General features: G+C 62.6%; 1 protein-coding gene across 4 annotated transcripts; it reads right to left on the bottom strand.

Moving 5' to 3' along the window:
• Positions 1 to 65: 65 nt before the first annotated feature.
• On the bottom strand, positions 66 to 26,710 carry SNX8 (sorting nexin 8). 4 transcript variants are annotated; one of them, XM_053926026.1, is made up of 11 exons: positions 26,576 to 26,710; positions 13,823 to 14,013; positions 12,271 to 12,388; positions 10,550 to 10,671; positions 8,891 to 8,971; positions 7,926 to 8,086; positions 7,392 to 7,524; positions 5,271 to 5,339; positions 4,247 to 4,393; positions 3,842 to 4,032; positions 66 to 1,954 (listed from the first exon to the last, which is right to left on the bottom strand). In XM_053926026.1, exons 1-11 carry the CDS (start codon positions 26,667 to 26,669, stop codon positions 1,951 to 1,953), a joined length of 1,311 nt encoding a protein of 436 aa, XP_053782001.1. In that variant the 5' UTR covers positions 26,670 to 26,710; the 3' UTR covers positions 66 to 1,950. The 4 variants fall into 4 exon arrangements, with proteins under 4 accessions (XP_053782001.1, XP_053781998.1, XP_053781999.1 ...); XM_053926023.1 differs by having other exon boundaries at positions 3,883 to 4,032; XM_053926024.1 differs by having other exon boundaries at positions 3,883 to 4,029.
• Positions 26,711 to 27,701: the final 991 nt, after the last annotated feature.

Raw genomic sequence — 27,701 nt, 5'->3', positions numbered from 1 at the left:
CTTGGCTTCCAACCAGGAAAGGGGGCACCTCCCACTTCCGCAAAGAACTCACAACTTTCCCCAACTGTTATAAATACATTTAATAATAGCTGTGTTAGTCGATGAAGATCTCGGAATGTGGACCACTTGTAAACAATTCCATTTACTGGGTGTGGGGGCCATGGACTCGGGTGGCCGGGGAGTAAAGTGCATCACATGTGAGGCTGACTCAGGCACAGAAGAAGCAGGGCCTTGGACACAGATGCCCTGGCAGTGGTCAGCTGCGTCCCACATACCCTCCCCGCCACCAGGCTGGGGGGGGGGGGGCACGCCGGCGATTGTCTTTGGTAGCTGCTGAGGACTGGGCGCTGGCTGGGGCTGCTGCTGCTGCTGCTGCTGCGGGCCAGGCCAAGGCGGTGATGCTGTGGCTCTGGCCTTCTGGGAGCAGGTGCGGTGACCCCTCTGAAGCAGGAAGGCTGCCTCTGGTGGTCCCATCACTGCTGGGAGGGGCTGTGGCGGTACATCAGCTCCTCGGGGCCGCCAGAGGGGGCAGGTATGCAGCCTGGCACCTCGTGACCTGCACGAGCAGGGCCTCAGTCTACCATGGGAGACGTTCTCTGTCACCCCTTGTCCCGCCACCTGTGACAGGCCCCAGACAAGTGAGCAGCGGCTCCGAGGGGTGGGACGGAGGTGGGATGGTCACATGACAGGCACACACAGCCCCAGGAGGGACCAGCCTCAAGTGACAACAGACATGGTCCACGTAGCTGAGGACCCGTTTCTAAAGAGCAATCAAAAGGCAAAAGCAGCCCCCACCTGCCAGGCATGGGGGGCACTGCCCCACTCCTCGGCCCAGGAAGGCACATGTCGGCCGCAGCGGGGCCTCAGGCTGGTGCAGCACAGCAGCCGTCTCCCGTCTCCCCTCACCCCCATGGCTGCCTCCCCACAGACAGAACCCAGCATGGGGCGTGCCCAAGGGACCCTCCCCCGGAGGGTACCTGCGTCAGCTCATCTGCGGGCGTGTTACCCGAGAGCCCACCTGGGCCCGGGGTCCTGCATGCCCCAGGATGACGTACATGCAGGAGTCAGACTACTCCAGACCGGGGAGACGGCCGGAGTCTGCCAGGCAGCCCTGGAAGGCGGGGCCCCCGGAATTTCACAGTGCGTCAGAACATCCCCCAGCACCTGTCCCTTGAGGGCCCCGTGTGCTAAACACTCACACACACGGGAGCAGGACGCACCCACTCCCACCCCCAGAGCTGCTGGGGCGCCAGTCCCCTCGCCCCGGGAGCAGGTGGTGGCTGGGTCAGCAAGTGGGTAGAGTCTGGGAGGAGGGTCCTAGTTGTCTGAGAATGGAGGGAGGGGGGTTGGAAGGTTCACAGCAGCAGGCAGCTCGCTGGCCCTCGGCCCCCCCTGCCCTTCCAGCCTCAGGCCCCAAGAAAGAGGGGTCCCTCCTGCACACCCCGCAGGCACCACCAGCGGGAGAGCCATCCTTGCCACCCAGCCCTCTGGGTGTCAGGAGAAAACCATGCCAAGGAATCCTAACACGTCTCCCTACCCAACTCACAGGCCACAGTGCCAGGGTCAGGGACAACTGCCGCAGACCCCATGTGGCCTCAGCTTCCATGGATGCTCAGAAACCTGGGGTCGCATCACTGGCCCCGCTCCCACGGCAGGGGGTTGGGGGGAGCCACGGCACCTAAACCCCAGTCCCACCAGCTCTGACATCAGCTCTTCTGCTCAAGGGGCGGCAGCTGGTAGGACATGGGGAACACCTGGAGGGAATTCCCGCCATCTGGAGGGAATCAAACAGCGACACACCATTTGGAAAGAAGTTTTAGTGGGGGGGCGAGTCCTCTCGGCGCTAGTGAGGAGACAGGCTGTCCCTCGGGGACCTCAGCGGGGTCAGGGTGCTGTTGGGCCCGACGAAGAGGCAGTGCAGCTTGGGCTTCAGGTCGTTCCACACCTTGCTCATCTGCAGGGGGAGGGCACAGGGTCAGCCAGGCAGGTGCCGTCCCGCACACAGCCCTTCATGCCACACCCAGAGGCAGCCCGCCCCGTGGCTGAGGCGGGAGGGGATATGCCACCACCAGCCTTGGGTCACCTGCCCCAGAGCTGCCCTTCCCACTCCCTGCGTCGAGGCCCACTCCTCCGCAGGGAAAGCCCAAAACCAGAGGTGACAGATGGCCGGTCCCTCTGTCCCCTGCACACGGGAGCAAAGAGGCACAAGTCTGCCAGACACCGGGGCTTAAGCAGCACTGTGTCGCTTCCGGCTCTCTCTCTACCAGCTCTACCAGCATCGCCTGCTGGCTCAGCAGGTCAGACACCAGGACCACCTCCCCCGGGTGACCACGGGGAATGAAACGCAGGAGTGGGATGCGCCACCGTGCCTGCCCAGCTCTGCAGCGAGAAGGGGACACGGGCGCCCCAGGGGCAGGCAGGCTCTGCAGTGGGCAGGGGTCCAAGGTCAGCCCTGGTGGCAGAGCAGCTCAGCTGACCACAGAAAAGGAGAGTGTGGCCTTGGGGACGTGGAGATCAAGCAGACCCCAGTCTCTGCATCATAAGACTGGGGACCAGTCATCACCTATAACAGAGGACCGGGGTCCCAGGGACCTGAGCCAGGTGCAACCCAGGTTCACCTGCCATCCTGCCAGGTCCTCCTGTCCCTGAGACAGCTGGTGCCCCACTAAGAGCACACCCCCCCCGAAGCCTGGCCCGGAGACAGCAGTGAGGGCCGCGGGAGGGTCTGCATCGCAGGACCTGCCTGCTGAACAGCCTCTCCAGGTTCTAGCCCACGAGTGGCTCTAGACCAGGGTCTCTGCTGTGCACTGAGTCAGTCACAGCCACCTCCAGCTGGACAAATGACCTCTGCCTTCTGACGGACAGCTCTCCACCCGCACCTGACTCCCCTGCCGCCGCCGACCTTGTGAGCTACGGCTCAGTTCGCTCCATGCACTGCTCACGGAGCGCTCCCAGCAGAGTGGGGCAGGCCCCTTCCTCTCTGGCCTGCCACTCCGCGGAGGTCTCCGTGGTCCCTGGCGACAGGCTTGCGAGCCCAGCCCCGTGCACCCAGCTAAGCCGCAGACCAAGGGCTGCTTGCAGCTCAGGTCCCACAGTGTCCCCAGGCTGCTGGGTCTCATGCCCTCTTTCAGACAGAAAACCGGCCGCAGACCTGATGATCCAGCCACAGCCCCAGAGCTCAAACAGGCAACAGTCGCAGGGCTGGGCTCAGGGTCGGGTTTCAGAAATTCCGAGCACAGGACGCACCCCCAGGCCCGGGAGCTGGGGGTGGCCGCCGGCACCCCCCTGAGCACCCGCTGAGGTGATGCCCGTACCCTCAGGGCTGACCAGGGGCCCAGGACAGCACATCAGGAGCCAGAGCTGTCGCCTGGCCATGGGCTACAAAGGGGTCAGTTCCCAGGGGCTGCCCAGCCCCGGCCAGACGAGGACCCATGACGCTCAGAAAGGGACACGCAGGGCGCTACTGGAGACGGGTGAGCCGAGGGCTGATGGCCCTAGGTGACACGGCCCAGGCAGGTGTTGCCGCAGCTTCACACCCCACAGGCTCGGGCCGCTGCCTGGAGGCGGCGGAGCAGGCTCTGCAGGGAGGCGCCCCAGCTTGCCTGCTCCTCACCCTCACCCCCAGCCCCCCTTGTCTCGGTTCTGGGAGTTCTGACGCCATCCCTGACCTCTGGGCTCCTCCGGAAGATAGGAGCTGTTCCTGCAGTCTCACTCTGCCCCTCCCCTCACCGCCCGGCCCCCTGGGGAGTCCCGAGGATGACCACACGATGAGCATCTGCTGCACCCAAGGCAGGAGTCTGAACGACGTTTAAGGTCGCATGCTCTTCCCAACTCCACTAACTTTCCTAAGGAAGTCTTCAGGGGTGGCGCCGGGGAGCCCACCTCCTTGTGCCCTTGGATCTGGGAGTTGACGAAGGCCCCGAGGATGTGGGAGGTGAGGGGCAGGTAGGCGTGGACCAGCTGCATCTCCTGGTGGAGGCAGTACAGAGAGAAGTGGTTCCGCAGCTCCATCGTCTGGATGGCGTTCTCCTGCTGCAGCACAAAGAGCTTCCCTTGCTCCCGGCCCGGCTGCCAAGCTGCCCTCCCCCGGGCCCCCGCCCTATACGGCCCCACGGCCCAGCCAGGCGCCCAGGGGTGCTGAGGGAACAGCCACGGATGCCTGAAGTGCGGCCCTGGGGTCCAGCCGCACCAGGGGTGGACCAGCCCCCGGGAGGCAGGCCCGGCCACGCCCCCACGCCCGCAGTACCTCCACGATGCGCGACTCCAGCTGCTCAGCGGACTCGGGCTCACGGCCGTGCGCGGCGGCGCTCATCTGCCTCTTCATCAGGCTGTACTTGCGCAGGGCCCGCTGGTGCTTGTGCAGCACGCCCTTCTCGTGCCGCTCACACAGGTCCTGGCAGGGAGAGCGCCGCTGGAGCCCCTGCCGGCAGGAGGCAGGGGGACCCACCAGGCAGGAGGGTGTGCAGCCACGCCGCCCAACGTCAGTGCCATTCACGGCCGGGGCGGGAGGCCTTTCCCAGAATGGCTTTTCCTCTTAAAAACAGTCTGCTCGCACCCGCTCACTCCTCACTCAGAAAGTGCCCATGGAACAGAGCCACTCAGCCTGGGGGCCCAGGGTGGAGCCACCCCTGAAACCCACGTGAACTGGGCCGCCCTGCAGAGGGCCATCTGGGCAGGGACAGCGGCTGGCTTGCTGCGCTCCCAGCAGAGGAAGGTGCCCCAGCATCCCCAGGCCCTAAAACGCCCCATCAGGCCTCTCGTGGGCAACAGCAGCCACACAGTCTCTGGGCTGGGGCTTCTGTGGCCGCCTGGCAGCATCCCACCCGGCGAAGGAGCCCTTGCTGGAACATTCCCACAGCCCTGGGCCAGCTCTCCATGAGCTCAGCACAAAGGGTTCCCGGGCACCGTAGGCAACGCCCCACAGGCAGAAAGCCACCCGGGAGAGGCACACACACGTGCCCAGCCCGGGCCAGCCCCTCGGGTGTGTACAGAGCTGTACCATCCCCACGTGGCACACACACATTCAGAGGGAGACACGTACATTTACACACACTCACACACCCCTCTGCCCTCAGACCAGGGAGGCCAGAGGTCCAGGGGACACCTGCTGGGGCCACAGCCCAGAGTGCTCCACAGCGTCCGCCAAGGGACAATGACATCGGAGACTGCACCGCTCCCCGGCTCCTCCTCCATGCCCCTGCGGTGGGGCAGCCCCTCCCTCAGGGCCTCTCACAGGCTCTCGCCCCACCCAGGGCTCAGCCCAGACTCACTCTGTAGGACTGGAGCAAGTCCAAGAAGAGGTTCAGCTTCTCCACCACGTCGTTCTCCTCCTGTCGGCCCTGGAAAGCAGGCCTGCGTCACCCGGTGCCACGCATGAGCAGACCGGCAGACGGGCCCGGGCTCACAGGGTCCTAACGCAGGGCAGGCTCTGCCGCAGAGCCCTCCCACACGACAGCCCAGACACTGGCAGAGAAGTTGCCGAACCAGAGTGGGGAACTCGCTTCCCCAGCCGCCTGCCCGCATGTGCTCACCCCTCACCCCTGTGCGGCCTACCCTGTTCCAAAGCCACTGTCTGCCGCACACACAGGAGAGCCTGGCCGGCACTGCGGGGACCCGAGGGCCCCGAGCTCAGAGGTTCCAGCCACTTGAGCCCATATGCCTGCAGCCAAGGGCCTGGTGGGCGAGGTTACAGGAAAACCCCCAGTGGCCGCCAGCGCCCTGTGTCCTGACTGGGGGAGGGCCCGGGGGAGGGGCCTCCCTGGTCTGTAGCAGGGCACTCCGCACCCCCTCCTGATCACGTCGCCTGCTAACAAGCCCCGTCTGCAGGTCGGTGCCGCACAAGACCCTAAACCACCATACCTGTGCCTCCACCAAAGCACACGCACCCTGGCACCACTGAGTCACGTGAGCCCCACTCGTCCGGCGGGGGGAGCGTCACCCAGGTGCCCCAGCAGAGCGGGCGAGCAGAAGCAGGGCACCCAACAACAGGATGAGGGCAGCCCACCCTCGGGCGCCTTCCCTGGTTCGGCACAAAGGAAAGAGAACTGCAGCTGCACGGGAAGAGAGTCCCGAGGGGTCGTGCGTCTGATCTTTCTGTGTTAGCGCTACCAACTCCACTTCAGTGTGACAGCCGCCGAACACAGCAGGAACACTGGGGAGGTGACACGTCTTGGGACATGGGGTTTCGAAGCAGTGCTCCCGAGCTCCGACCAGAGAACCTTGGGCCGGAGGACCGTCCAAGTCCGAGCACGAACCACCCGAGCAGCCTGCCCTCGCTGCATCTGAGTCGGCCTCGGAAGGGGCCCCCGAGCGACTGCCGCCCCGCCCTCAGGGACTCGGGAGGCTGCCGGGGGCCCCCGGCCAGGGTCCCTGCGACCAGAGCAGCGTCCTTTCTCTGCGTCAGAGGCTGAGCTCTCAGTCCAACAGCTGGATCAGAGGCGTCTGCAGTGACCCAGCCCAGCCGCCTGCTTTGGGCAGTCAGGGCGGCGGGCACAGACACCAAGCAGGCTGAGCGAGGCCCCCTCGGGACAGTGCCACGGCCGGGCCGCCTGAGCTCACCCGCTCGCTTTCAAGAGGGAACAGGCAGGCCCTGGGGCCACAGAGAAGGTGCACCTGGGACCTTCCACACCAGCCAACGAGCTCAAGTCCCCCGCCCGGCACCGACAGGCACCCCCAGAGCCCGACCAGCCCCCAGCAGCACAGCCCCAGATGTGCCGCCCTGCTGCTGCAGCTGCAGCCTGCCCCCTGCTGCCAGGCAGCCTCGGTGGCCACGGTTCACGCACACGTTGCTGTGCCCGCATCTGCCAGCAGCCAAAACGCCCTTTCCCCAAGGACCAGGCAGCCAACTTCACCAAAAAATTATGTAACAGATGCACGGCAGAGAAGCAGCCAGACGAACCCCTGCCTCGCGTGACCGGGTCTGCAGACGGGGCCCCCACGATGACGAGGTCTTTGCGGATTCCTGTACAGTGCCCACCGCGCGGCACAAGCCTTTCCCGAGGCGACCAGCTGAGGACAGGGAGTCTCGGGTGCTGGAGCCCAGTCCCTGTTCTCGTCGGTCATCGGGTGGCCACACGCTGTTGGACCGGACAGCAAGTGGGCTCTGGCCCCCCCACAAGCGAAGCCAAGATGGCGTCTTCCAGGGCAGGTTTATTTCCCCAGCTGAGTCTGCGGAGGCCAGGACCCCACCGGCTCAGCGTCAGCAACCCTCCCAAAAGCGCAAATGCTGATGGGAAGCACCGGGAACCGAGGGATGTGCGGTCCCAACCCCAGGACAGCAGTCATTGGTCACCGGCTCATCACCCGAACCTGCACGTGCATCCGAACAGCCGCCCCGCAGGCCTGGGCGTGGAGCGACCCTGGGGCAGGCGCTCAGGCTGCCGGCCACTCACCTGCTGCGCAGCCTTGTCGGCGAGCACGGCGAACTCCACGGACAGGCCTTTCAGCGCCTGCTTGAGGGACCCCCATGTGCTGCTGTGCAGGGCGGCCCAGGAGGGGAGTGGGGTTGTGTCGGACCCTAGTGCACTGAGGGGGTTGGGACAGCAGAGGAGACACTCAGGGCCTCAGAGCTGACGGCAGGCCCCCGGCACGGGCCCACGGGCCGGAACACCACGCCACCCCGGGCCACCTACGCCGCTCCTGACCTACGGGAAGCTGGGAGCCTGCTAGAGAGAAGGGACTGCAGCCCCAGGCCTGCTGCACCCGCTCCTCCCCGCTGCCCCCTGCAGGGCGGGTTTGGAAGGGCTATGTGGGAAATCTACTTCCCTTTGCCTGACTCCCAGCCTGGGCTCTGCCAGACAGTCCTCCGGCGTGCCCCGCCCTCCCTTCCCCTTGTTCAGGGGGACAGCTCGGAATGGGGGCACCCTCTGCTGCAAGCCTGAGGCCCGCCCACCTCGTGGCCCGGGGGACCCAGCAGGGCCACCTGCCTCAGCTCCCTCCCGAATGTGAGGAGGTCGGCAGCATTGTCAATGGCCCGGGACGCCATCCGCTCGGCCCGGTCGCGAAGCTTGTAGAAGCTGTTGTAGATGTTTCGGATCAGCTCCCGGCTGAGCGCGAACTGAGTCTGGACGTCTGCCGGGAGGAAGTCCTGACGGGCGGGGAGAGAAAACGGGGGACCTGGGTGTGCAGCACCTTTCAGACTAGAGGGGCCGCGGGGGACACGGCCACCGGCCCAACTGAATGGGCGGAGCAGCCCTAACTCCCCAGTCCCAGTCACGTGGGGACGCAGAGACCAGCCCGCGACCCCAGGGCCTGCCCCAGACCCCTCCTGTCTCAAGGACAGAGAAAGGAAGTCGCACATACAGCGGACACAGCTGGATGGCCCTGCGAGGTTGCGACTCCAGTGTCCACGGACACTGGCCCAACTAGAGGTCCAGCCACCACACCCCACGAGTGACCTGCAACCCGAGGGGAGGGGCGTTGACGCGGGGAGGCCTCTGCAGCCCACACCTAGCCCCCAAGGGTAACTTCCCACCAGCTGCAACGTTCACCCCATTAACTACGTCACACAGAAAACAGAAAGCTCAGGGAACGGAGCTGACTGAGCGAGTCTATGTTCGTGTGAAGCGGTTCGAGGAGGAAGCACGAGGCTGCGGAACAGCGGCCACCGTCCTTCCCAGGAGACACGCGGTCCACTGAACACGCACAGATGCAATGGCCGGCCCTGGAACCCGAGAGGCTGGCAGGCAGGTGCGCAGCCCCAAGAGCCTGTAGGGCTCCAGTGTCACTCGTCCCGGAAGCCTGCAACCTCAGCAGGGGACAGTCTCCCTGATCTGTCCCCTTGTCTCCACAGGGGTGTGACACTGGCCGCCATCCGAGGGTCGTGTGGGAAAGTGTGTGGCTGTGATCGCCGTGCTGTGGAGGTGTAGGGACGCCCCCGTCCACACTGTACCTTGGCCCGAGGAGCAAGCTGGCAGGTCAGGAACTCGTCGCCTGCACACTGGGCCGCCTCCTTCAGTCTGCTCTGCACGTCCTGGGGGGGGGAGGGCGGGAGAGACACCACTGCACACTCAGGGCAGGGCTGGGGCAGCGCTGCCCCACGTCCACACTCACTGGGACGTGACACTGCGTCATCCCCTTGCTGTCCCCGGTTCGACTTTGCCCGTTGTTCCGAAGCTCAGGGGGTCGTCCCCAGACAGGGAAGGCTGGCTCCCCAGAGGCAGCTCTGCAGACCTCCCTCGAGGAGTGGAGACCCCCTCCACCCAGGAAGGGGTGACTCCACCTACAGACCCAGGACCACACGGGACAGACGTCGGATTCGGAGCCGACGGAAGCTGAGGTCCCTTCCTTCCTGGGAACAACCCACAGGACGCAGCCCCCAGCATCCCAGGGCAGCTGGGGATAGAGAGAGGGTGGTCCACAGGTCCCTGCCAGGCCCCCCACCATACTGTAGGAGACGGCCCCACAAAGAGCCAGGGAAACAGGCAGAGACCCTAACCTAGAACCGCTGATGGGTCGGGAATCCAGCATTCCAGAAACATCCGGAATATCTGTCCCAATTCTCTCATTTTACCAAACAAGAAAATGGGGTCAGGGTCCTGGGGACCCCCTGTTGCACAAAGACAAGGGGCCAGGGGAGCCCAACACCTCTGGCCTAGGGCTGCCTGGCTCCACGCCCAGCTGCACCCTCCCCACCCCCTCCTCTGTCCTCAGCTGCTCACAGCTCCAGAGCCTCTCTCCCACCACATTCCCCCCTGGCAAGAAGCTCTCCGCTCTGAAGGGACCTGCCCCCCACCCCAGGGAGCAGAAGCCACACGCTCCCGGCTCCAGCACAAGCTGCACCAGTGTCTGGCAACGGCCCGTATAACTGGCAGCACCCACAGCTCGCCCAGGGGTCACAGCGGGACAGCGAGCTTTCTCCAGGGGTCAGAAGCTGCTCCTGCCTCAAGGGAGAGGGAGGAAAGGGAAGCCAGGCCCGCAGTCCCTGCCTCTGCCCTCTGCCCACGGGCCTTCCTGCAGGGGGACCAGCCACGCCCCTTCCCCAGCCCCTGCGCAAGGGGGTCAAGCACATGACCACCCCACCAACGAAGTGTCCTTGCTGGGACCACCCACAACGAGAGGGTCCCCACGGAAGAGCTACCTGTCCTGGGGACCAGGCCTCAGCCAGGGCGGGGGCTCTGCCTCAGCCTCCTGCCTGTGACCTTGGCTCGGGACAGTGGTCTGGGGAAGGAGCCACCACCCAGCGCACACGTGGCCATCACGCCCAGCACACGGGGCCACCGCGGCCCCGCCAGGAGATTTGGCTGGTGGTGGCGTGGCCCTTGGTTAAACGTGGCCTTTCCTTCCTTCTGGGAAACACTTGTTCACACCCGGAGTCTCCGGCACGTCCACAAACCGGCCGAACCACAGGGCCTCCCACACAGCCGCGCTGAGGACACTTCCACGGACCACCGAACCCGGCAGAGCCCCGGCCGAGGAGCCTCATGACAGCGTGGCCAACCTGCTCTGACCTGACCCCTCGGGGCCACCAAATGAGGGGCGGGAGGAGAGCAGAGAGCAGCAGAGCACAGAGCTGGGGACTGGGGCCCACCCGCGGCTCTGAGGTACTCACAGGACCACTGAAGGACAGGAACAGCTTGAGGACCACGTCCTCCGAGAAGGGGGGATGCCGGGCCACCAGGTTAATGAAGCGCTTCAGCGCCCTCCTCCGGGCTTCGATGAACTCCCTGTCCGCTGAAGACAGAACACGAGGTCACCGAGGGAGGTGGGCGTCGCACCCAAAGAGCCAGCCGCAAGAACAAGAGCACAGAGCACCCCTCCACACCCAGTCCGACGAACCCGCGGGGCCCAGACGGCCGAGGAGAACCACAGAGCCAGGCCCCCCTTGGACCACCCACACTGAAGTCAGGTCCTGGGACCCTGCAGTGAGGAATGGCTCGGGCCACATGCCTTAACTGAACCCCGTTTTCCCATTCGCGTCACCTCTAACTCACCCCACGGTGGGACCGATTAACACGTTTCACTTGGAACTGAACATTTTCACTTCAAGAGGAAAAAGTAGACGTGTACAGAAAAGGCATTTAAGTCTGACCACAAACAGAAAGTGTGCTTTTTAAAAGATTTTATTAATTTACTTTTAGAGAGAAGAAAGGAGGGAGAAAAAGAGGGAGAGAAACATCACACACACCCCTCCTAGGGACCCAGCCCACAACCCAGGCATGTGCCCTGACTGGGAATCGAACAGGCGACCCTTTGGTTTCCAGGCCGGCGCTCAGTCCACTGAGCCCCACCAGCCCGGGGGAGATACTATTGAAAACATTATTTTGAAGCTACTGAACAACGCCCCTGGAGACCAGCAGGAACCCCAGAGCGGGAGGCCGGGCATCATCGATGCCAACCCACACGATCACGCACGGGCCTGCCATCTCCGGGCCCAAATGCCGACCTCACTTGTCAGCTCCGACGTGTGGGTGCAGGCCCCGGGGTCCCACCAGCCCTGAGCGCCTTCCCCCAACAACATCACAGGAGTGACCTGCTCCACGGTGCTCGCGTGGGGCAGTGAGGAGGTCACACCACCCAGAGCGAGCTCCTTGGTGCAGGCGAGGGAGAAGCGCTTAGGTGCCGCTCTGTAATTTCAGAACGCTGAAAACGGGGACTGTGTTGAGCCTCCAACTATGTCCCCGTTCAAGTTCACTGTCCCTTCAGAACCATTGGGAAAACGGCAGAAAACCGACTGCTCAGCCTTGCGCGCTCGCCCTCTGGTCAGGCTTTGCGTTTCGAGTTCGAGAAAGGCTGTGGGACAGAGACCGCGAGACGGGGCTGCGGGCGGGCAGCCCTTGCCGGGCAGCCCTGGGAGAAGCAGGCCCATCCTGAAGGGCACGGCTCAGGTAACTGCAGGCACATCAAGGAGGAGCCAGCACTTGTGTGTCCTTGAATACACTGATTAGCTCGGAGGACCGGGCTTCCCTGAGGCCCTGCCTGGTGCTGTGGGGTGGTGGGGCTGAGGTCCCCGGCTTTGCAGGAGCAGGCAGGGCATGCGGCCCTCTGGGTCCTCGCCAAGAAGCTCCACCTGCCCTGGCCACAGCCAGGGGGGAGCCCGGGGCCCACTCTTCTCCTGCTGACAACAGGGGTCTTCCCACCGGCCCGGCACCAAGCGAGGCCTGTGGAGGCCGAGGTCTCCCGGTGGCATCATGTCGTCGCCCAGCTGTGGCCCGGGGTTACTGAGGGGCTGGTACCGCCGGAGAAGACGGCCAGGAGTGGAGAGTGGATCTCAGCACCCAGGGGCTCTTCCCACTACCCGATGTCCCGCCCCCAAAGCTGGCCCCGCTGTACCTCCCAGCATCCTCTTGGGCGGCAGGGCAGGCACCATGCGGTACGGGAACTTCTGGAGCAGCAGTTCGTGGAAGACCACGAAGTCGTTGTACCGTCTGTACACGGAGGACTTGAAGCGCTACAAGGCAAAGGGCCCGCACTCAGACGTGACGCAGCACGCCCCGCGCCCCTGCAGGACCCGGGCCGTGGAGCCACCTGGTCCTTGTCTTCCATCACAGGCCTTCACCACAAGGAAAGCCGCCCGCTCGGTGCCGACGCTGAGCGCTGCGCAGCGCCGACTTCGTCCCTGGTGCGTCACTCTGGGTCTTCCGGAAGAGAGGAGACCCCGCAGGAGTCTCTGACCCCTGAGGTGGGCGCTCCTCGCCCCTGAAAGGTGGGCAGAAGGGCACTGCGTTCTGCACTCCCAGACAGGGGTGTCCTCCGAGACACCCTCGGTGATGCGGACACAGCAGCTCTGGCCTTCCCGAGAGACCCTCTGTCTGACGTCAGACCGAGTACTGAGCATGGAGACCGACGGGGGCTCCCGGCAGGCTCCCGGGAACCTGCAGCCCCGTCGCGGAGGAGGCTGCCGGTTCCGCGAGGCTCGCGTCCTCGTCAGCAGGGTGACCCGGCCAGGGTCTAAGGTGAGGGCCTGCACAGAGACGTGCGTGAGCAGCTGTGTCCAAACCCAGCACTCTGCCCTGACCGCCACCGACGCTACTGAGCAGGAGAGTCGGTCTGAGGAGGCTGCACACGGCGTGACTCCGACGCGGTGGCGCTCTGGGAAGGGTGAGCCCGCGGGGACAATAAAAAGATCGGTGGCTGCCAAGGGCTGGGCAGCATGAGGAGGAGGTGCGCAGGTGGGGCGCGGGGGACGTGGAGGGCAGTGACACTCCACAGGACGCAGCCGTGTCCCAGCGGACGCCTGTGGCGACGCGACTGTCCAAACCCATAGGACACGAGCACCCAGGGCAGACTATGGACCCCGGGTGGCAGCAACGGGTCCACGTGGGTCACCACACACCACTCTGGTGGGGAGGCTGACAGAGGAGGCGGCCGTGCGTGGGGGCCGGGGGATGGGAGACCTCTGCCCTTCTGCTTAACTGTGCTGTGCCCTAAAGCTGCCCCAACTAGAAGGGCTAGAAGCAGCGTCCAACACACCCTGGCTGCTGCGGCTCAGTGGACCGGCGACAGCCTGCAAACCGAGAGGCTGACGGTTCCGCTCCCAGTCAGGGCGCAGGCCCGGGCTACAGGCTGGGTCCCCGGTAGGGGGCGCACGAGGGGAAACCCATCAACGTACCTCTCCCTCACCAGGGTTTCTCTCCCTCTCTTCCTCCCTCCCTTCCCCCCCTCTAAAAATAAATACATCTTTTTTAAAGAAAGTAGAATTGCATACGTAAAAAAAGTGAGTCGGATGTGCACCACCATTCGGGACCTGCCCAAGGAGCCCCCAAGCAGCAGCATCGGCGCAGGAGGGACGGCGAGGACAGGCTGAGCCACCACGAGACACGGGGCAGCCTGGCTCTCCGCCGCCCACCTGCGTCCCCTGCAGGCCCGCGCTGCACACAGTTACCTGGCTGGACACCTCATACTCCACGTGCTTCAGGAAGAGGCCCTTCTTCTCGGGAATGAGCTCCACCTGCACGGAGTCCCTGGCCAGCAGCTCCTGCAGGGTGTGGGACAGCAGCAGTGGGTTCCCCTGCGGCATCTGCATTCGACTGGGGTCCGGGTCCCTCCGCTCACTGGGCTGGGGCATCGGCAAGTCTGGAGGAGAGACGATGACACCCCCGTGGGACCGGCCGCTCGGACAGCAGGGGCTGCACCAGCTCTCGGTCCCTGTGTTGCCAGCTAGTCCAGCACAGGGACTCGGGCCCAGCACCAGCCAAAGCCCACAGCTGCCCAGGACACGCCCGCTCACTCATCCAGGCCCTGCCCTGAGGGTCGGGACGGTCTGCTCACTGAGTCGGCAACCACACCCACACTCCAGGACCAGCCCAATCTCCTTTTCAACTGGTGGAAGGAACACTGCTGCGCTGTGTGCGAAAGAGAGTGCTTTCCTCTAGAGTCGAGACAAGGGCTTCAAACAGAAGACACTGGCCACGTAATTGCGTGTCCCTGGTTTCTGCAGCACACGCCAGCTGCCCATGTGAGAGCGACCGTTCCCACCGTGACGCCCCCACACACATGCTGACGCCCCCACACACATGCAGGGCCAGGACCTCGGTCCTGCGCACCAAAGGCCGGCGCCCAGGACGCCTGCTTCCTCATTGGCAAGAGGTCAGCACATGCAGCGGGCAGTTTGGAGACTGAGGCCTGAGCACAAACAGGAAAACCGAGTTAACGGCCAGTCCAGTGACAGGCACAGAGAGCCTAAGAGAACTGGGGTCCTTCTGGGAAAAAGCTAGGTGGCAGTGTCCCAAAGGGAAAGTCTCACTCCAGGAAGTTCAACACAAGGGGGGCCTTTCCTTCCCTAACTGCCCCCGATGTGGCCGTACCGCCTGCCACGACTGACCTCTCCCAGCAACTGTCCAGGCGACTCCTCAGAGCTAACGACAGGGTCACCTCCATCAGGGACACGAGTCAGCATTTCAGGACTGAAAATTGAGCTGCCCTTACCTGACCTTAAAGCTCAGCCAAGAAAACAGACCAAGGCCTCCCGGTGTGCTTGGGAGCCCCTAGGGGCACGAGAAACCCCCCAAACTGGGGCGAGGGCTGTGCGGCCGAGAGCGCCAAGGGCCGTGTCCACCAGGCAGGGGGACCTCGGGGTGGCAGGAACAGTAGCCCTCCCATCCGCACTTATCTCTCTTCTTCTCCATTTCTGTCCTGGGGCCTCGTCATCAAGGACATAAATGCAGCGGCAGAGGAACACAGGCACACAACTCATCGAAACACATGTGTCGAAGTGTGTGCATGCGTATGAGTGTGTGTGCAAGTGTGTATGAATACATAAGTGCTGGGGGGTGTATATTAGCATCCCCAATATCTTAATGGCCAAGAATGTGTCTAGAGCTGTGATTCCAAGTATCTATTTGCTAAAGTAGGACAGATGTGATCTTCCAACAAAAAAAAAAAGTTAAGGAAAAGGGACCCTTTCCAGCAGGCTCCACTGCCATATGAGGGCCACACCTGCAGGGGGTACCAGGCTCCCTGAGGAGGCTCCCAGCTTCAGCGGAGGGCCCGCCAAGCTCAAGGACGGGGCTCTGACACTCCTGGCAAACAGACACCCTCGTAGCCAGTTCCCACGGGGACAGAACAGATGGAGAGGAGGCCAGCCGGGGCCCGCAGGGGAAGGCTGGGGGCGGGGTCTGATCACAGACAGCGCGGGCTGAAACGCAGCCTGTCATTTCCTAGCTGTGTGGCCTGACCACCTCTGAGCTTCCAGTCAGTAAAACAAGGGTCAAGGGTGCCGGCCCCCAGGCCCGCCGCCACAGCCTGAGTCTTGCTCACAGGCCTCCCGGCCGGCAGGCAGGCCTTGCCCTGTCTCCACTGCCTCACTCAGCAAAAGCTGAGCCGGCAGAGGTCACAGGCAGGGAGACCCTCAGCAGGCATAGGACAGCCACTTACAGGTGGCCACATGTCAAGGGGGGGCGGCACTGGGCACTGGGGCTCCCCTAACTCCCAGCATGCTGGCACTCCCAGGCTCTCCAGCTGGCAGAGAGCCCCTCACAGAGCAGTGAGGGCTCACCTGGTGCCACAGGCAGCAGGGAGGAAGGTCCCATCACCCTGCGCAGCGGCGGGTGACCTCGAACGTGTCCTCAGTGGACTACAAGCTCCGTACGCAACCACCACACGATCCAACACGACCACCCTCTCTGGCGCCCAGGGCACCAGAAAGGGGTGACTAGGAACAGCGAGAGGTGGCACCAGATCACCTGGCAGACGGGTAAGACAGAGACCACCAGAGAAAAACAAAGAACAAACGAGCTGGCAAGACGGGCAGGAACTGGAACCCGTATGTGCGGCTGCCGTGGAGAGCACCGCGCACGGCAGACCCTCAGAGAGTTCAACGCCCAGCACCCACGGGACCCAGCAACTCCACTCGGGGCATCCGGCCCAGACAAGTGGACGCAGAGACCCGAGCAGACGTCTGCACTCCCGTGCTCACAGCGGCGCAGCTCCCCACGGGCTCCCCACGGGCTCCCCACGGCGAAAACGCGGAGCGACCCACGCGGCCGCCGACGCATAAACGAGCACAGCGGGGCGCATGCGGACAGGGGGCCACGACCCCGCCTTCAGGAGGAAGGCCGCTCCGGCACAGGCCGCAGTGCGGACGAAGGCAGACTAGAAAGCACACAGGCCAGCTCGGGGTCCCCCGTACAAAGACAGAGAGCAGTCAGGGTCACGGGGACAGGAAGCAGACCGTGGGCCCCAGAGGAGGGGGGTCAGTGTGGGGACATGGAACAGCCGTGGTCATGGATGTGGATAATGGATGCCCAGCAACGGGGATGTGCTCAATGCCGCGGCACGGCACACCTGAAAACGGTTAATGCTGTGTCTCGTACACGTACATGTCACATGTTTGCATGTTTATGCTATGTGTTTATTTTAAAGATACAGGTGATTGGGTCCCACCCTCAGTGTCTTCAGTGGAGTCCAAGAATCTGAATTTCTAACCAGCTTCCAGGTGAGGCGGGCCCGGGGCCACAGTCTGAGAACCACGGTCACAGGGCGGGCAGGTGGAAGGCATCCAATGCCCCAAATCCCACAAAAGTCGGGTGCTGGTGACTGCCGCCTTGCTGTACTCATGCAGACAACGAACTTGGGTCTGCAGTGGACCTCAGGTTCCGGCGGGAACAAGGGTTCCTTCCAGGCTCCTGGCCACTTCCGCCTTCGACGGAAAGCGTCTCTAAGTGACGCTGATCCTCACACTGACACCCTGTTCTCAGGAAGTGGGAGCAGAGGCTTCCTCGTCCTTATCTCGGCCCTGGCCTCAGAGGCAAGGATTCAGCAGCTCCGTGGCCAGGGAACATGAGGGCCACCCAGAGCGTCTCTATCTGCAGGCGGCACTCCCTAAATAGGACCTGCCACCGTCAGCGGAAGACCACAACCCCTCGCTCCATCGCAATGAAAGAGAAACTGCTCAGGGCTCAAGTTCATTAACCTGGCTATGTATGTTTCTTTCACTAGCTCGCTTCCTGTAACAGTATATCCCTTCGAGAAAGGAACGTCACTCTGACCTGCAATCTATAAACAGCCACCTTCATTTTGCTTGCCACACGTACAGGGCGATCACAGGCGGCTTTTCAACGTCCAGTGCGTCTCTGCGTGACTGCACTTGTCTCCCAGTTTTCCCAGTAAACGCAAAACCCTCCCAAGTCCCTGGCCACTCACTCAGTCAGTGTGAACGCTGTTTGCTTCCAGCGGGCCCTTCTTGGAACACAACACACGGGGTAGATATGGTTACGTTACATTTGTCTCGGTTACGTTACATTTGTCTCGATGGTAATTATTCCAAACTAGCAGGAGCAGAAACATGTATCCAGCCGAGAGCTCCCCCAGGCCCACGCTGGCCACATTGTTTCTGAAAACCTCGATAAACGAACTTGTGGACCCATGCCTCCCCACTTCTTATTCCAAAGTCCCCAGCGCCCCAGAGCTGCTGGGCAGCAGTGCCAGGCAGGGCTTGGCACCTTCTCCACACAGGTGTCCGAAAATGCACGCAAGCACTGTCTTTCCTCATGTATAAGAAACGTACGGCGCGGCTCTTTTTCCCACTGACTTTTTCAACTTCTTTATATTGAAACAGAGCGTACAGAAAAGCGTAAGTATAGAAAGTTCCGCTGAATGAATTCACGCACCGGTGTACCAGCACCCAGAAGAAATGCCACATTGTGAGCCCCCCACACTCCCCAGGACCCATTGAAGTCCCTCCCGCCCCAAGGGGGATGTGGCCTTCTAACACTGCAGGGTGTTTTGTTTTTGGTTTTGTTTGGGGTTTTTGCCTGTTGTGTTGCTACGTGAGTGGCATCGGACCTCAACGGTTCCCGACTTCTTCCACCACTGTGCTAAGTGTGGCCACTCTGGGATGGTGGCAGCAGCAGGGTTCCAGTATCTCCTATCACACACGGGCTGCCCCGGCACGGGCGCGCATCTCGGCTGGGTCCATGCCGAAGAGGGAGACCACCGGCTCCCAGGATTTCCTGTTGCTCAGCTTCCGAGGAGGATCTCCCACTTTCCAAAGTGACTGGGCCAATTTACACTCCCAACAGCGAGGGCTCCGGGGCCACGGGCGCTGGCCGGTGCCGCTCCCACCGCGCAGGCCGACAGCTCTTCAACGCGGATGCGGCTGTGCTAGCCCCCGCTCCACCTTGATTTGTTTCCCTGTTTCGTCACAACCCGGGTTCCCTATTCCCGAGAAGTTCCCTATTCCTCAAAACTGCAGTGGCTGCGTAATGTCATAGGCACGGAACTGAAAATCATGTAGCAGTTCTCCGAGGAACTGTTTTTGTGATTAAAAATAGCCTGAAGAACATCCTTACTCTCAAACTACTTTGCTGTATTTTTTTTCAATGCTTGGAGTCAATTTCTAGAGAATTCCACGTTTTTCCTGTAACTTTCCCAAACGGCTTCTACACCTGCACCCGGACAGCACTGCACCCTGACAGGCGTGGGCTGGGTAACGCTCTCCTCGAACGTCGCTGTGGTCCCCGTGGTCATCCACGGGATGTATCCTCATGACATCAGAAAAGGAAAAACGAAAATTTCAGCTTTCTAACTGGGGTCCAGGACACAAGTTTTCCTCAAGTCCACGGCGGCAAATGCCACCCACCCCACCCCTTGCGCCTTGTCACCTCTCCTCAGCCACACTGGCTTCCTGGCCATCCTTGAACTCGGCACGCACCTGCCGGCCTTGGAGCCTCCACGCTATGTCCCTTCTGCAGGACACTCTTCCCCCAACACCCCAACCGACTCCTTCCTCTCCCTGGAACCTGGGCCCAAGTACCTGCCACTGTGACACTCGCCAAGGGAGCACTGGGCTCACCCCGCGCCTCCAGCCGCAGCACTCCGACCCCTCGCTTACCAGTGTCGACCGCAGACCGTCCATGTCCCCTGCAAGGGCACGAGCGCCCACTGCAGGCCTCTCTGTCCCGTTCACAGTCAGTGTCCCAGCGACCGGGCGCAGGGCCCAGAACACAAGCAGTGCTCAGCAGCATTTGTGAACCGACCGCCAGGGCCCTGTTCACACGAGCAAGGCCACCTAACGTCGCCAAGGCCTGGCAGGTCCCTCAGTGGGGCAGCGACACCTACGGATCTCACGGAGGCCTGGCCAGTGACAGGAGCTGAGCCTCAACAAGGGACAGCAGAGAGCACAAAGAGGATGGCAGTGCCTTCCCGCCGCCCCCGGGGCCGGACAACATGCAGCTGGACCTGTGGCCCCAAGAGGTCATCAGGCCAAAACCCTGGTTACAAAAATCTGGACGAGCACTGACGCACCCAAAACCTTTTCTGTCGCCCCACGTGGTGTCTGGTGTCGGCGCTTTTACCTGGAAGCAAAGGAGAAGCAAACGGCCTCTTAGGGCCCCTCCACGCCCCGGGGTGCGTGTCAGCTGAGAATTTCCACCTGGGATCTCTCCAGCCTCCGAAGCCCAGTTCTAAGACCACGCAGCCCAGAACGTGCTTCCCGGTCCCAGTCGGAGCCCACGGCCCTTCCTGGCTCTCTCAGCGGGCTCCACGCAGACGGGCCCCCGGAAAGCTGTGCCTGGCGGCAAGCACCGCTGAAGCGGGAGCCATGACCAACAGGAGGACTTCTCAGGGCCTGGAACCTTCCCGGACGCCTCACATAACGTCTCTCCAACCCTGAGACACTGTGGCGGGCACCGCGGTCCCATTTCACAGATGTGGAAACTGGAGGCCTGGCTGGCAGCGTCGCCTACCTGAGGTCACAAGCTACCCGATGAGATCAAATCCTGCATTCCCTCCCTGACTGGTGCAGCCTCACCTGACACCCCAAATGGGACAGGAACAGAGGCGGGTACACCCCAGGCTGGGGCCAGGGCCCCCCTGCAAATCCCTGACTCCTCTGACGCCGAACAGTCACCTCCCTGCACTCGGCTTTCTCGTCTCTAAAATGGGGACAAGACCAACCACGTTATTGTTCAGTTACAAGAATTGAAAAAATAAGATAAAATAAAATAAAAGACATGAAAGTGTCCAGCACAGAGCCTGGCACCCAGGCCCTTTTTAAAGGACCAGCACTCCAGAGACTCAACTCACAGATGGAGCCGCAGGGACTGCTGGCAGGGACAGAGCTCCACGCGCAGCGTCCTGGGGCGTGGCAATGGCGTCATGGTCCCTCAGGAACTGATCGACTGCCACAGTCTCACTGTCACCCCGGGGGGAGGGGGCTCGATCGTCCCAGCACCGCAGAGACACATGTGACCGCTCGCCCGCTCACACACACACAGAGGGCATTTTCAAGCTGTGAGTGGCTGGCTATTCCTTTCTGAGGGGTGCAAGGGACCAGACCACAGCGGGGGGAAAAAAATCAATGGCCTGTTTCCTTGAGACGTCAGAAAACCAAGGTCAAGGCCCCAACTGTCACCTGCCAGGTGATTTCCTGTGACTCAAATCGCAGCGTGAGGAAGCAACCACGGGGCCACCGGACCGCCGCCTCCCCAGGGACGGATGCCCCAGCCCTGCTCTGAAGGGGCCGTTCCGCTGAGCCTTTCCTCAGAGAAACCTCTCAGGTCTCTTGGTTCTGGTACCCGCGAGGCCCGACGACTTTCCCTAGGGCTCCAGAGGAACTCTGTTTCAGCTCATTTGGGGAACCTTGGAATAACTTAAATGGAGGAGGTCATAGTTCAAGAGAAAAAACTCCTCGTCTCCAAACTCAGCCTGTCTCTGGTTTCTGTTCTGTTCAAACCCTCACCCTGGTCGGGTCTGCAGCCCCAGCACTCACCCAATGGGTGGCCCTGGCAGGCACAACGGAGCCACCCAACCAGGCACGTGCTGCCCTGAGGGAGGGACTGCCGGGCGTACGACCGGACCCCTGCCTCCCGGCCGCCTGGCGCGTCCACACCCAGGCAGCAGCGCGCCGACCAGGGGAAGAAGGGACACCTCAGGCATGCCTCGGGGACTGGCACGGGTAGATGCCACAGCCCGAGGGTGCGGGCGGCCTTCCCTGCCGCTGCGTCTCACGGGCTGTGGGGGCCTCCAGGCGAGCAGGCCAGCCTCTGCTCTGCTGGGCGTGTGCCCGCGTCTCCTTATTGGTCACCTGCACACCGTCCCCCGAGGAGGAAGCTCAGCCTGCACGTCACACCCCCAGCGACATGACCTGTGAGTGGAGCGCCTCGGCGCTGGCCTCACCTGGAAACAGACCCCGAGCGACCCCGGCCCGGCTGACTGAGCGTTTGCGGCAGATGCGGCATGCAGCTGAGCCCCCTGCGGTGACAGTTCTGTGGACGACAAACGACGCGTCACTCCAGGGCCGCTCTGGGCCCACCACTCAAGGGCACTCACTGCCTTTCTGAGGAGAGTGGCAGCACCGCACAGCGGGCTCCAGTGGAGTTTGCTACACGGTGACACGTGCCACCTCGCTAAGAGCACGGCCGCTGGAAGAGGGACCGTCCGATCCAGGAGGGGAGGGGGAGAGAATCCTCAGGGGGGATCCTAAGAGGCGGGTAGGGGCTGCCAGCCCACGCAGACTGCAGCAAGGAGGCGCCATGGGCCGCGTCCTAACCACAGTGGACGCCTGGGTGGGCACCCCACCTCCCCCATTTGCCACCTGTATGGTCCTGGGCAGGGGGCGGGACCGCTGTGTGCCTCAGTGTCCCCATCTGTAAGCGGGGGGAAGCAACTGCTCCCCTGACAGGCCCACTGTGCGCACCAGTTCTTTGGCACCCGCAGACTGACAGAGCGTCCGGCACACAGGTGCACGGGAGGGCCTGGTCGCCGGCAAAACCACACCACCACGGTCCTCCGCAGAGCTCCCCTCCACAGAAATCTCTCCCACTGACGGGGCCGCTCGGTGCGCAGTCGGTCTCGGGCAAAGCCAGTGCACACCCCGTGGCACAGCTCTTCTTCAAACTTCTGCAGAGACTCCCCTGTGACCCCACCTCACTGGCGAGCTCAGCAGCACGCCAGCCGTAACACACAGGACCTCCCTCTGGGTCCAAGAGCTGCAATGCAGCTCTACTCTGCCCACATGAGTGCCACTGGCAGGGAGTGGCCAGCTCTGGGAAGGCCGACCAACCCCGTCTGGGTCCCTCCTGCTGATGCTAGGGGCCCCTGACACGGCTGGACACGCTGCGCCAGCCACACTCGGACAGAGACGGCAGACACAGCAGAGGCGGGCGCTGCGCTAGGAGGGGCGGACGGAGGGCCCCCCACCTCCGCAGCACTGTTTCGGAAGGGGCCCCCTGTGCCCACCTTTGCAGGCCAGGCTGAGCGGTTGGCAAGTCCTCCTGATACATCAGGATGTCGAGCTTGCCCGGACGTTTTCTACTGTGAAGCAGGTAAGACCACACATTAAACCCAATGTTTTCACAAAGAAGGGCTACCCCTCAAGTCTGATGATCCCACACCAAAACCACGCACAGGCCGAGGGTGGGCTGGGCCCCCCACACCCTCGCTCCAGCCGCTCCCTGCCACCCTGGGCAGCGCAGCGTGCCGACGTTCTTCTGCGCGGCACTTTCCTCTGGGTGGAAAGACTAACACCACACAGAATTCCCCACCCGGAGCACATCCCTTTCTGGCTAACCACAGATTCTGCCCAAACACATTCTACATAACAGTGCTTCAGCGTTAGTTCCTCTTTCTTTGGAATGACACTTCACCTTGCAAATCGTGTGTGTGTGTGTGTGTGTGTGTGTGTGTGTGACAGAGAGACAGAGTGCAATGGCCAAAAACACAAACTGAAATAGCACTCACATAACTACCTAACGTGCATTACTACCCTTAAAATTAGCTACGGCAAACACGCAACTCTACTCCAGCACAGGAGCCCTTCCTACGCAGCAGAGGCCACGCCAGGTGCTGGGACGTAAAGCCCCAGGAGCTGCCAATGGAAGCGTGGCGGGGGGGAGGGCGGGTGGACGGGGGTTTTCGCCTGAATGCAAACAGGACTCGGAGGTGCGAGTGCATCACAGTCTGATGCATACGCTTCGGTGACAGCTCAGTGATTTCTGCCATGTGTGCAGGGGCGGGGAGGTGGGCGGGGAGCAGTCCCCTGGCATGCACACGGGCCCGGCCGCTGTGCAGATGAGGATGGCGGGCAGAGTTCAGACCTCACCCCACAGACCCCACAGACCCCACAGACCCCACAGACTGCCAGGAAGCATTTGGAGTTTTGCAGGTTTTGTCAGACAGACGGTCCAGAGCTCCCTGACCGGACGGAATGACTGGAATGCCACAGGATGCGCCGCTGTAACAGAAGTGAGGCTGGTCCTCCCAAGCTGTAAAAACCCAGCGACAGCGGCCAGGGTCACAGAGAGCAGGGCGAGGGGCCATAGTGCAGCCCGTGTGTTCCCATCAGCGGGTGATGCCGTCCAAACAAAGCAGACCAGGCCACCCAGCCAGTGTCACCCGCCTTCTGTGCCATTCTTATCCTGAGTGCCAACCACTGAGTTTACAACCTCAGAGAGGCTCCGGAATAACCACTCACCCCGCACGGTCCAGGAATGGAATGTTTTGGTCAACCAGCTATTTTCAGAGTTATAATTTCAATAGAAAACACACCAAGGTTTTCTTATGTCCAAAACACAGACAGAAATGCTGCAAGTCAGTAAGGAAAAGACGATCCCATCAGAAAATGGGCAAAAGATGCCGGCAGTTGGTCCGGAGCAGCCATCCAAGGGGAAACTGTTACAAGAAGCTAAACCTCAATGACTTAAGAGTCAAGGAAATGCCAGTCAAAATAAACACGGAACACTTTCTTAATTTTCTAAGTCTGAAGAAAGTTTAGAAAACAGTATTGCGAGAAAAGTGGAAACATGAAAGAGGGAAAGATGGTATTTCGTGTTCATGAACGTAAGGGGAAGGGTGCTTTCACTGAATTGCTGTTACACGCAGAAACTGGCCGTTGCCACCCTAGAGGACAACTTGTCAGCGTCGGTCAAAGCACAGAGTGTGTGAGCCCTGCGGCCCGGCAATTCCATCCCTTCGGTCTCCATCTACTCGTGGTCGGCATCATAATGGACCCCCGAGATATCCGCATCCTCCTCCCTGGCCACACGGCGAAGGGGAACGTGGGCTGCAGCCTCGCCTTAGTTGAGGGTGAGGGCTGTGGGCTACGCGGGTGGGCCCAGTGTGTACCCCGGAGTCCTTCCGTGTGGAACGGGGCATGAGGCAGGGAGGACCAGAGATGACAGCGTGAGAAAGATGCGGCTCCGGGCTGCTGGGGAAAGGGCACCGTCAGCCCTTTCAGACTCCAGACGCTGGGAAACAGGTTCCTCCCCGGGCCTCCGGAAGGAATGCAGCCCTGGCCTCACCTGGACGTTAGCCCAGGTGAGCCTACTTCCACTACTGGCCAGTAGCGGGAACTCTGAGGCAACAATTCGTGTTGTTCAAGCCGCTAGGTGTGCGGTAACTTGGTACAGCAGCCGCAGGAAACTAACACACCACCCTAGGGGAACACCAGCAGCGTGCACAAGGAGGTGTGTGTTTCCCGAGTGCGCACACACGTAAGCCATAGAAACAGAACGGAAAGGACCCGTCCCAAACTGAGAACAGCAGTCTCCTCTGGCAAAGCGAGAGGGGTGGCCCCAGCCAAGGTGAGACTTTAACTTCATCTATAATGTTCCGTCTTCCAAAGAAACCAGGCGGCCACGAATTGCACAATGGAAAGTTAAACTCTTAGGAAGGGAGCTGCCGTCCACAACCTGAGCTTCCACAGACTGAGACACGAGCAGTGCTGAGACGCACAGTGAACACAGGAACTGCTCCCGCCAACCCCAAAGGTACTGCAGGGACCGAGACTTTGCGGTCCCCACAGCTAACACTAACAGTGGGGGCCGGCTGTGTGGACCCCCTCTTTGGGCACGCCCACCGCCCAGTGTAAAAAGGAGTGCGTGCTGCTTCACCTGCCTGCCTCCCAGGATGGAATGAAACGAAATGAAAGGACCCGCCATGCCCGCCGGCCCAGGGGCCCCGCTTCAAGACTGTCCCAGGTGTAGGAAAGCACTCCGGAGATGGAGCAGCGCCACGACGTCCATTCCACGAACACGCCTAACAAAATCGCCGGGGCCGGAGGAAGGCCAACTACCCGGGAAGTCCCGGGGCGGGGGTCCGGGAAAGGGCGTCCTAACCGGACACCGCACTGGCAGTGGGTGCCTGGGTCCTCCAGGGAACACCCAGTGCAGTCCCTCTGCCTGCAAGAAGAGACCCCCAGCCACCACCACACCCAGGACCTGAACTGCTCTACTGCCCAGGGCAAAGAGTACTCCCACCCAATCACGGCCCCCCCATCTCCAAGTGTGCCCCAGCCAAGGGGCCCAGCCTGGGGCCCTGGCATAGGCGGGGCCGACTGGCCCACACTGGGCTGCGACTTGTGACCTCGGGAACACGGTGTTCTAACCAACCGCGGGAGATATCACATGCTTCCCCTCACTCAGCTCCAAGTGAAGAGAAAAATAACTGAAGACCACAGGGGGCGGGGGGGGGGGGAGACCGCCGTCCAGACTCCGGCTGACCCAGGGTCTTATCAATTAGGCCAATCCGGTACAATGCCCGCTCACCCCTCCGGCCCCAACACACACACACCCAGGCAGCTTCCAGGCCACTCCTCCTTAATGAATAAACCAAGAGCCCTCCAGAACTCACTTTAAGCGCGGCCTCCTCAGGGTGAGCCTTGCCAGAGCCCCCAGGCAGAGTCCCCAACTCTGTACCCCACCCCCGCCAGGAGGAAGCCGTAAGTCACACCAACATCCACCTCCACGCATTCTGCAGTTAGAGGACTACAGGGGGTTACACTTAAACGGGGCGCCCTCGAAAAGCCAAGCCTCCTGCATGACTTTATGGACAAATGTGACGATTGACGCAAAACACCCAAGTCCTGAGCGGCCAAATTACTTGTCCGAGGCCCCGGAGGTCCAGGCGCTGTGCCCACGCGGCCGCGCAGGAAGCGTGGGGCGGGCGGGCCCGCTACCCGGAGGGCTCTGGACAGACCCGGGCAGACGCGGGCAGGAGCGCGCGGCGAAGTGCAAACCGGGACAGGTGCTCGGCTCCCAGGACTCGAGGCGGCACAGCGAGTCCCCGGAGCCACGCGCGCCCCCAGCAGTGGGAGAGGAGACCCGGCAGGGCGCGGGGCGCCCGGGGCAGTAAGTGAGCCGAGGGCCACGGGAATCGCCGCGCGGGCCCAGGTGCGCCGTCAGCCCGCCTGACCGCTTACCTGGCGCCGGTGCGTCCGCCTCCTCGTCCGCTTCCGCCTCTGCTGCCGCCGTGACTGCCGCCGCGGGCAGCGGGTCCATCGCACCGCCAGTCATGTGAGCGCGCTACACGTGACTTCCTCCGCACCCGCCCTCCCCGCCTCAGCCCAGCCTCGCCACGCCCACTCCCCGCCTCGCCACGCCCGCCCAGCGTGCGTCAGGCCCGCGCCGGCCTGGCCCCGCCTATTCTCTCTCACCACGCCAGCATGGCCCCGCCCACACCGCCTCGCCACGCCCAGGCCCGGGCTCTTCGACCCCGCCCGGGCCACGCGGCCCAAGGCCGGACGGGCGCGCGCTCTTGCTCTGGTGCGCGCCCCGCTCCTCCCCGTGGGTTCGCCGCCGGCGCCCACTCCCCACGTGCCCTCGCTCAGTCACCCCTCCACCCACTCACTCATTCATCCCACGCTCACCGCCTCGCCTGCGATGCGTCACATCCTTATTGGTCTACGCACGCACCGGTCCCGCACTCCTCGCTCTTCCACCCACGCCCCGCCTCCGGCGTTGGGTCACTCGCTCTCCTCCGTTCCTGCGCTCAAGTTCCACTCCCTCACCCACTCAAGTCTGCTGGCCGCCGCTGGAGGTCAGGCCGGACTGTGCTGGGTGCTCGGGGGAAGAAGGTGCACTACGGACCTTCCGGATACTGAGGGCGCACAGAGGGACGGGGACCGCAATGGAGGAAGCTCCCTGGCTGTGCCCGAGCAGGGCTGCGGGGGCTTCGCAGATGCGGCGCAAAGGCTCTGCGGCTTGGAAAAGCTGCAAACGCCCGTGGTCTCCCTGAACTAAAGGGGGAGGGGGCAGAAGTGGCAGAAGAGGAAGCTAGAGCGGTTGGTAGTGCTCCATCGGGGAGGGCCTCGTTTCCAGAGTCAGCACCTGGACCTGCCAATGGGGATGCCTGCCGACCCCGAGGAATTACAGCACCCGGGAGCCCAGACCCGTGACCGAGTCCTAGGAAGGATCCCCAAGTATCTAGATCCCCTGCCTCACAGGCCACCACATTTAGGGTCTCTGGCCCCAACACCCCAGCTCCCAGCCACGGGAGCTGGCACACTCACTGATGCTCCCCCCCTTACACCCCATAACCCAGGAAGC

The sequence above is a fragment of the Desmodus rotundus genome, chromosome 6 (assembly GCF_022682495.2).
Source record: "Desmodus rotundus isolate HL8 chromosome 6, HLdesRot8A.1, whole genome shotgun sequence".
In the NCBI taxonomy this organism is placed as follows: Eukaryota; Metazoa; Chordata; class Mammalia; order Chiroptera; family Phyllostomidae; genus Desmodus; species Desmodus rotundus.
Note: the sequence above shows the minus strand (reverse complement) of the source record. Positions and strands in the feature narration are given on the sequence as shown.

Bases quoted from the DNA above. Each gene is read 5' to 3' on its own strand.
- SNX8 (XM_053926023.1), bottom strand. From the start codon at position 26,669: ATGACTGGCGGTGCGATGGACCCGCTGCCCGCGGCGGCAGTCACGGCG. The intron at 12,389-13,822 runs GTAACTGTGTGC...TTTGCCTTGTAG, and splicing joins AGTATGAGGTGTCCAGCCAG to CGCTTCAAGTCCTCCGTGTA. The intron at 5,340-7,391 runs GTGAGTGGCCGG...CCTGCTTTCCAG, and splicing joins CCGACAAGGCTGCGCAGCAG to GGCCGACAGGAGGAGAACGA.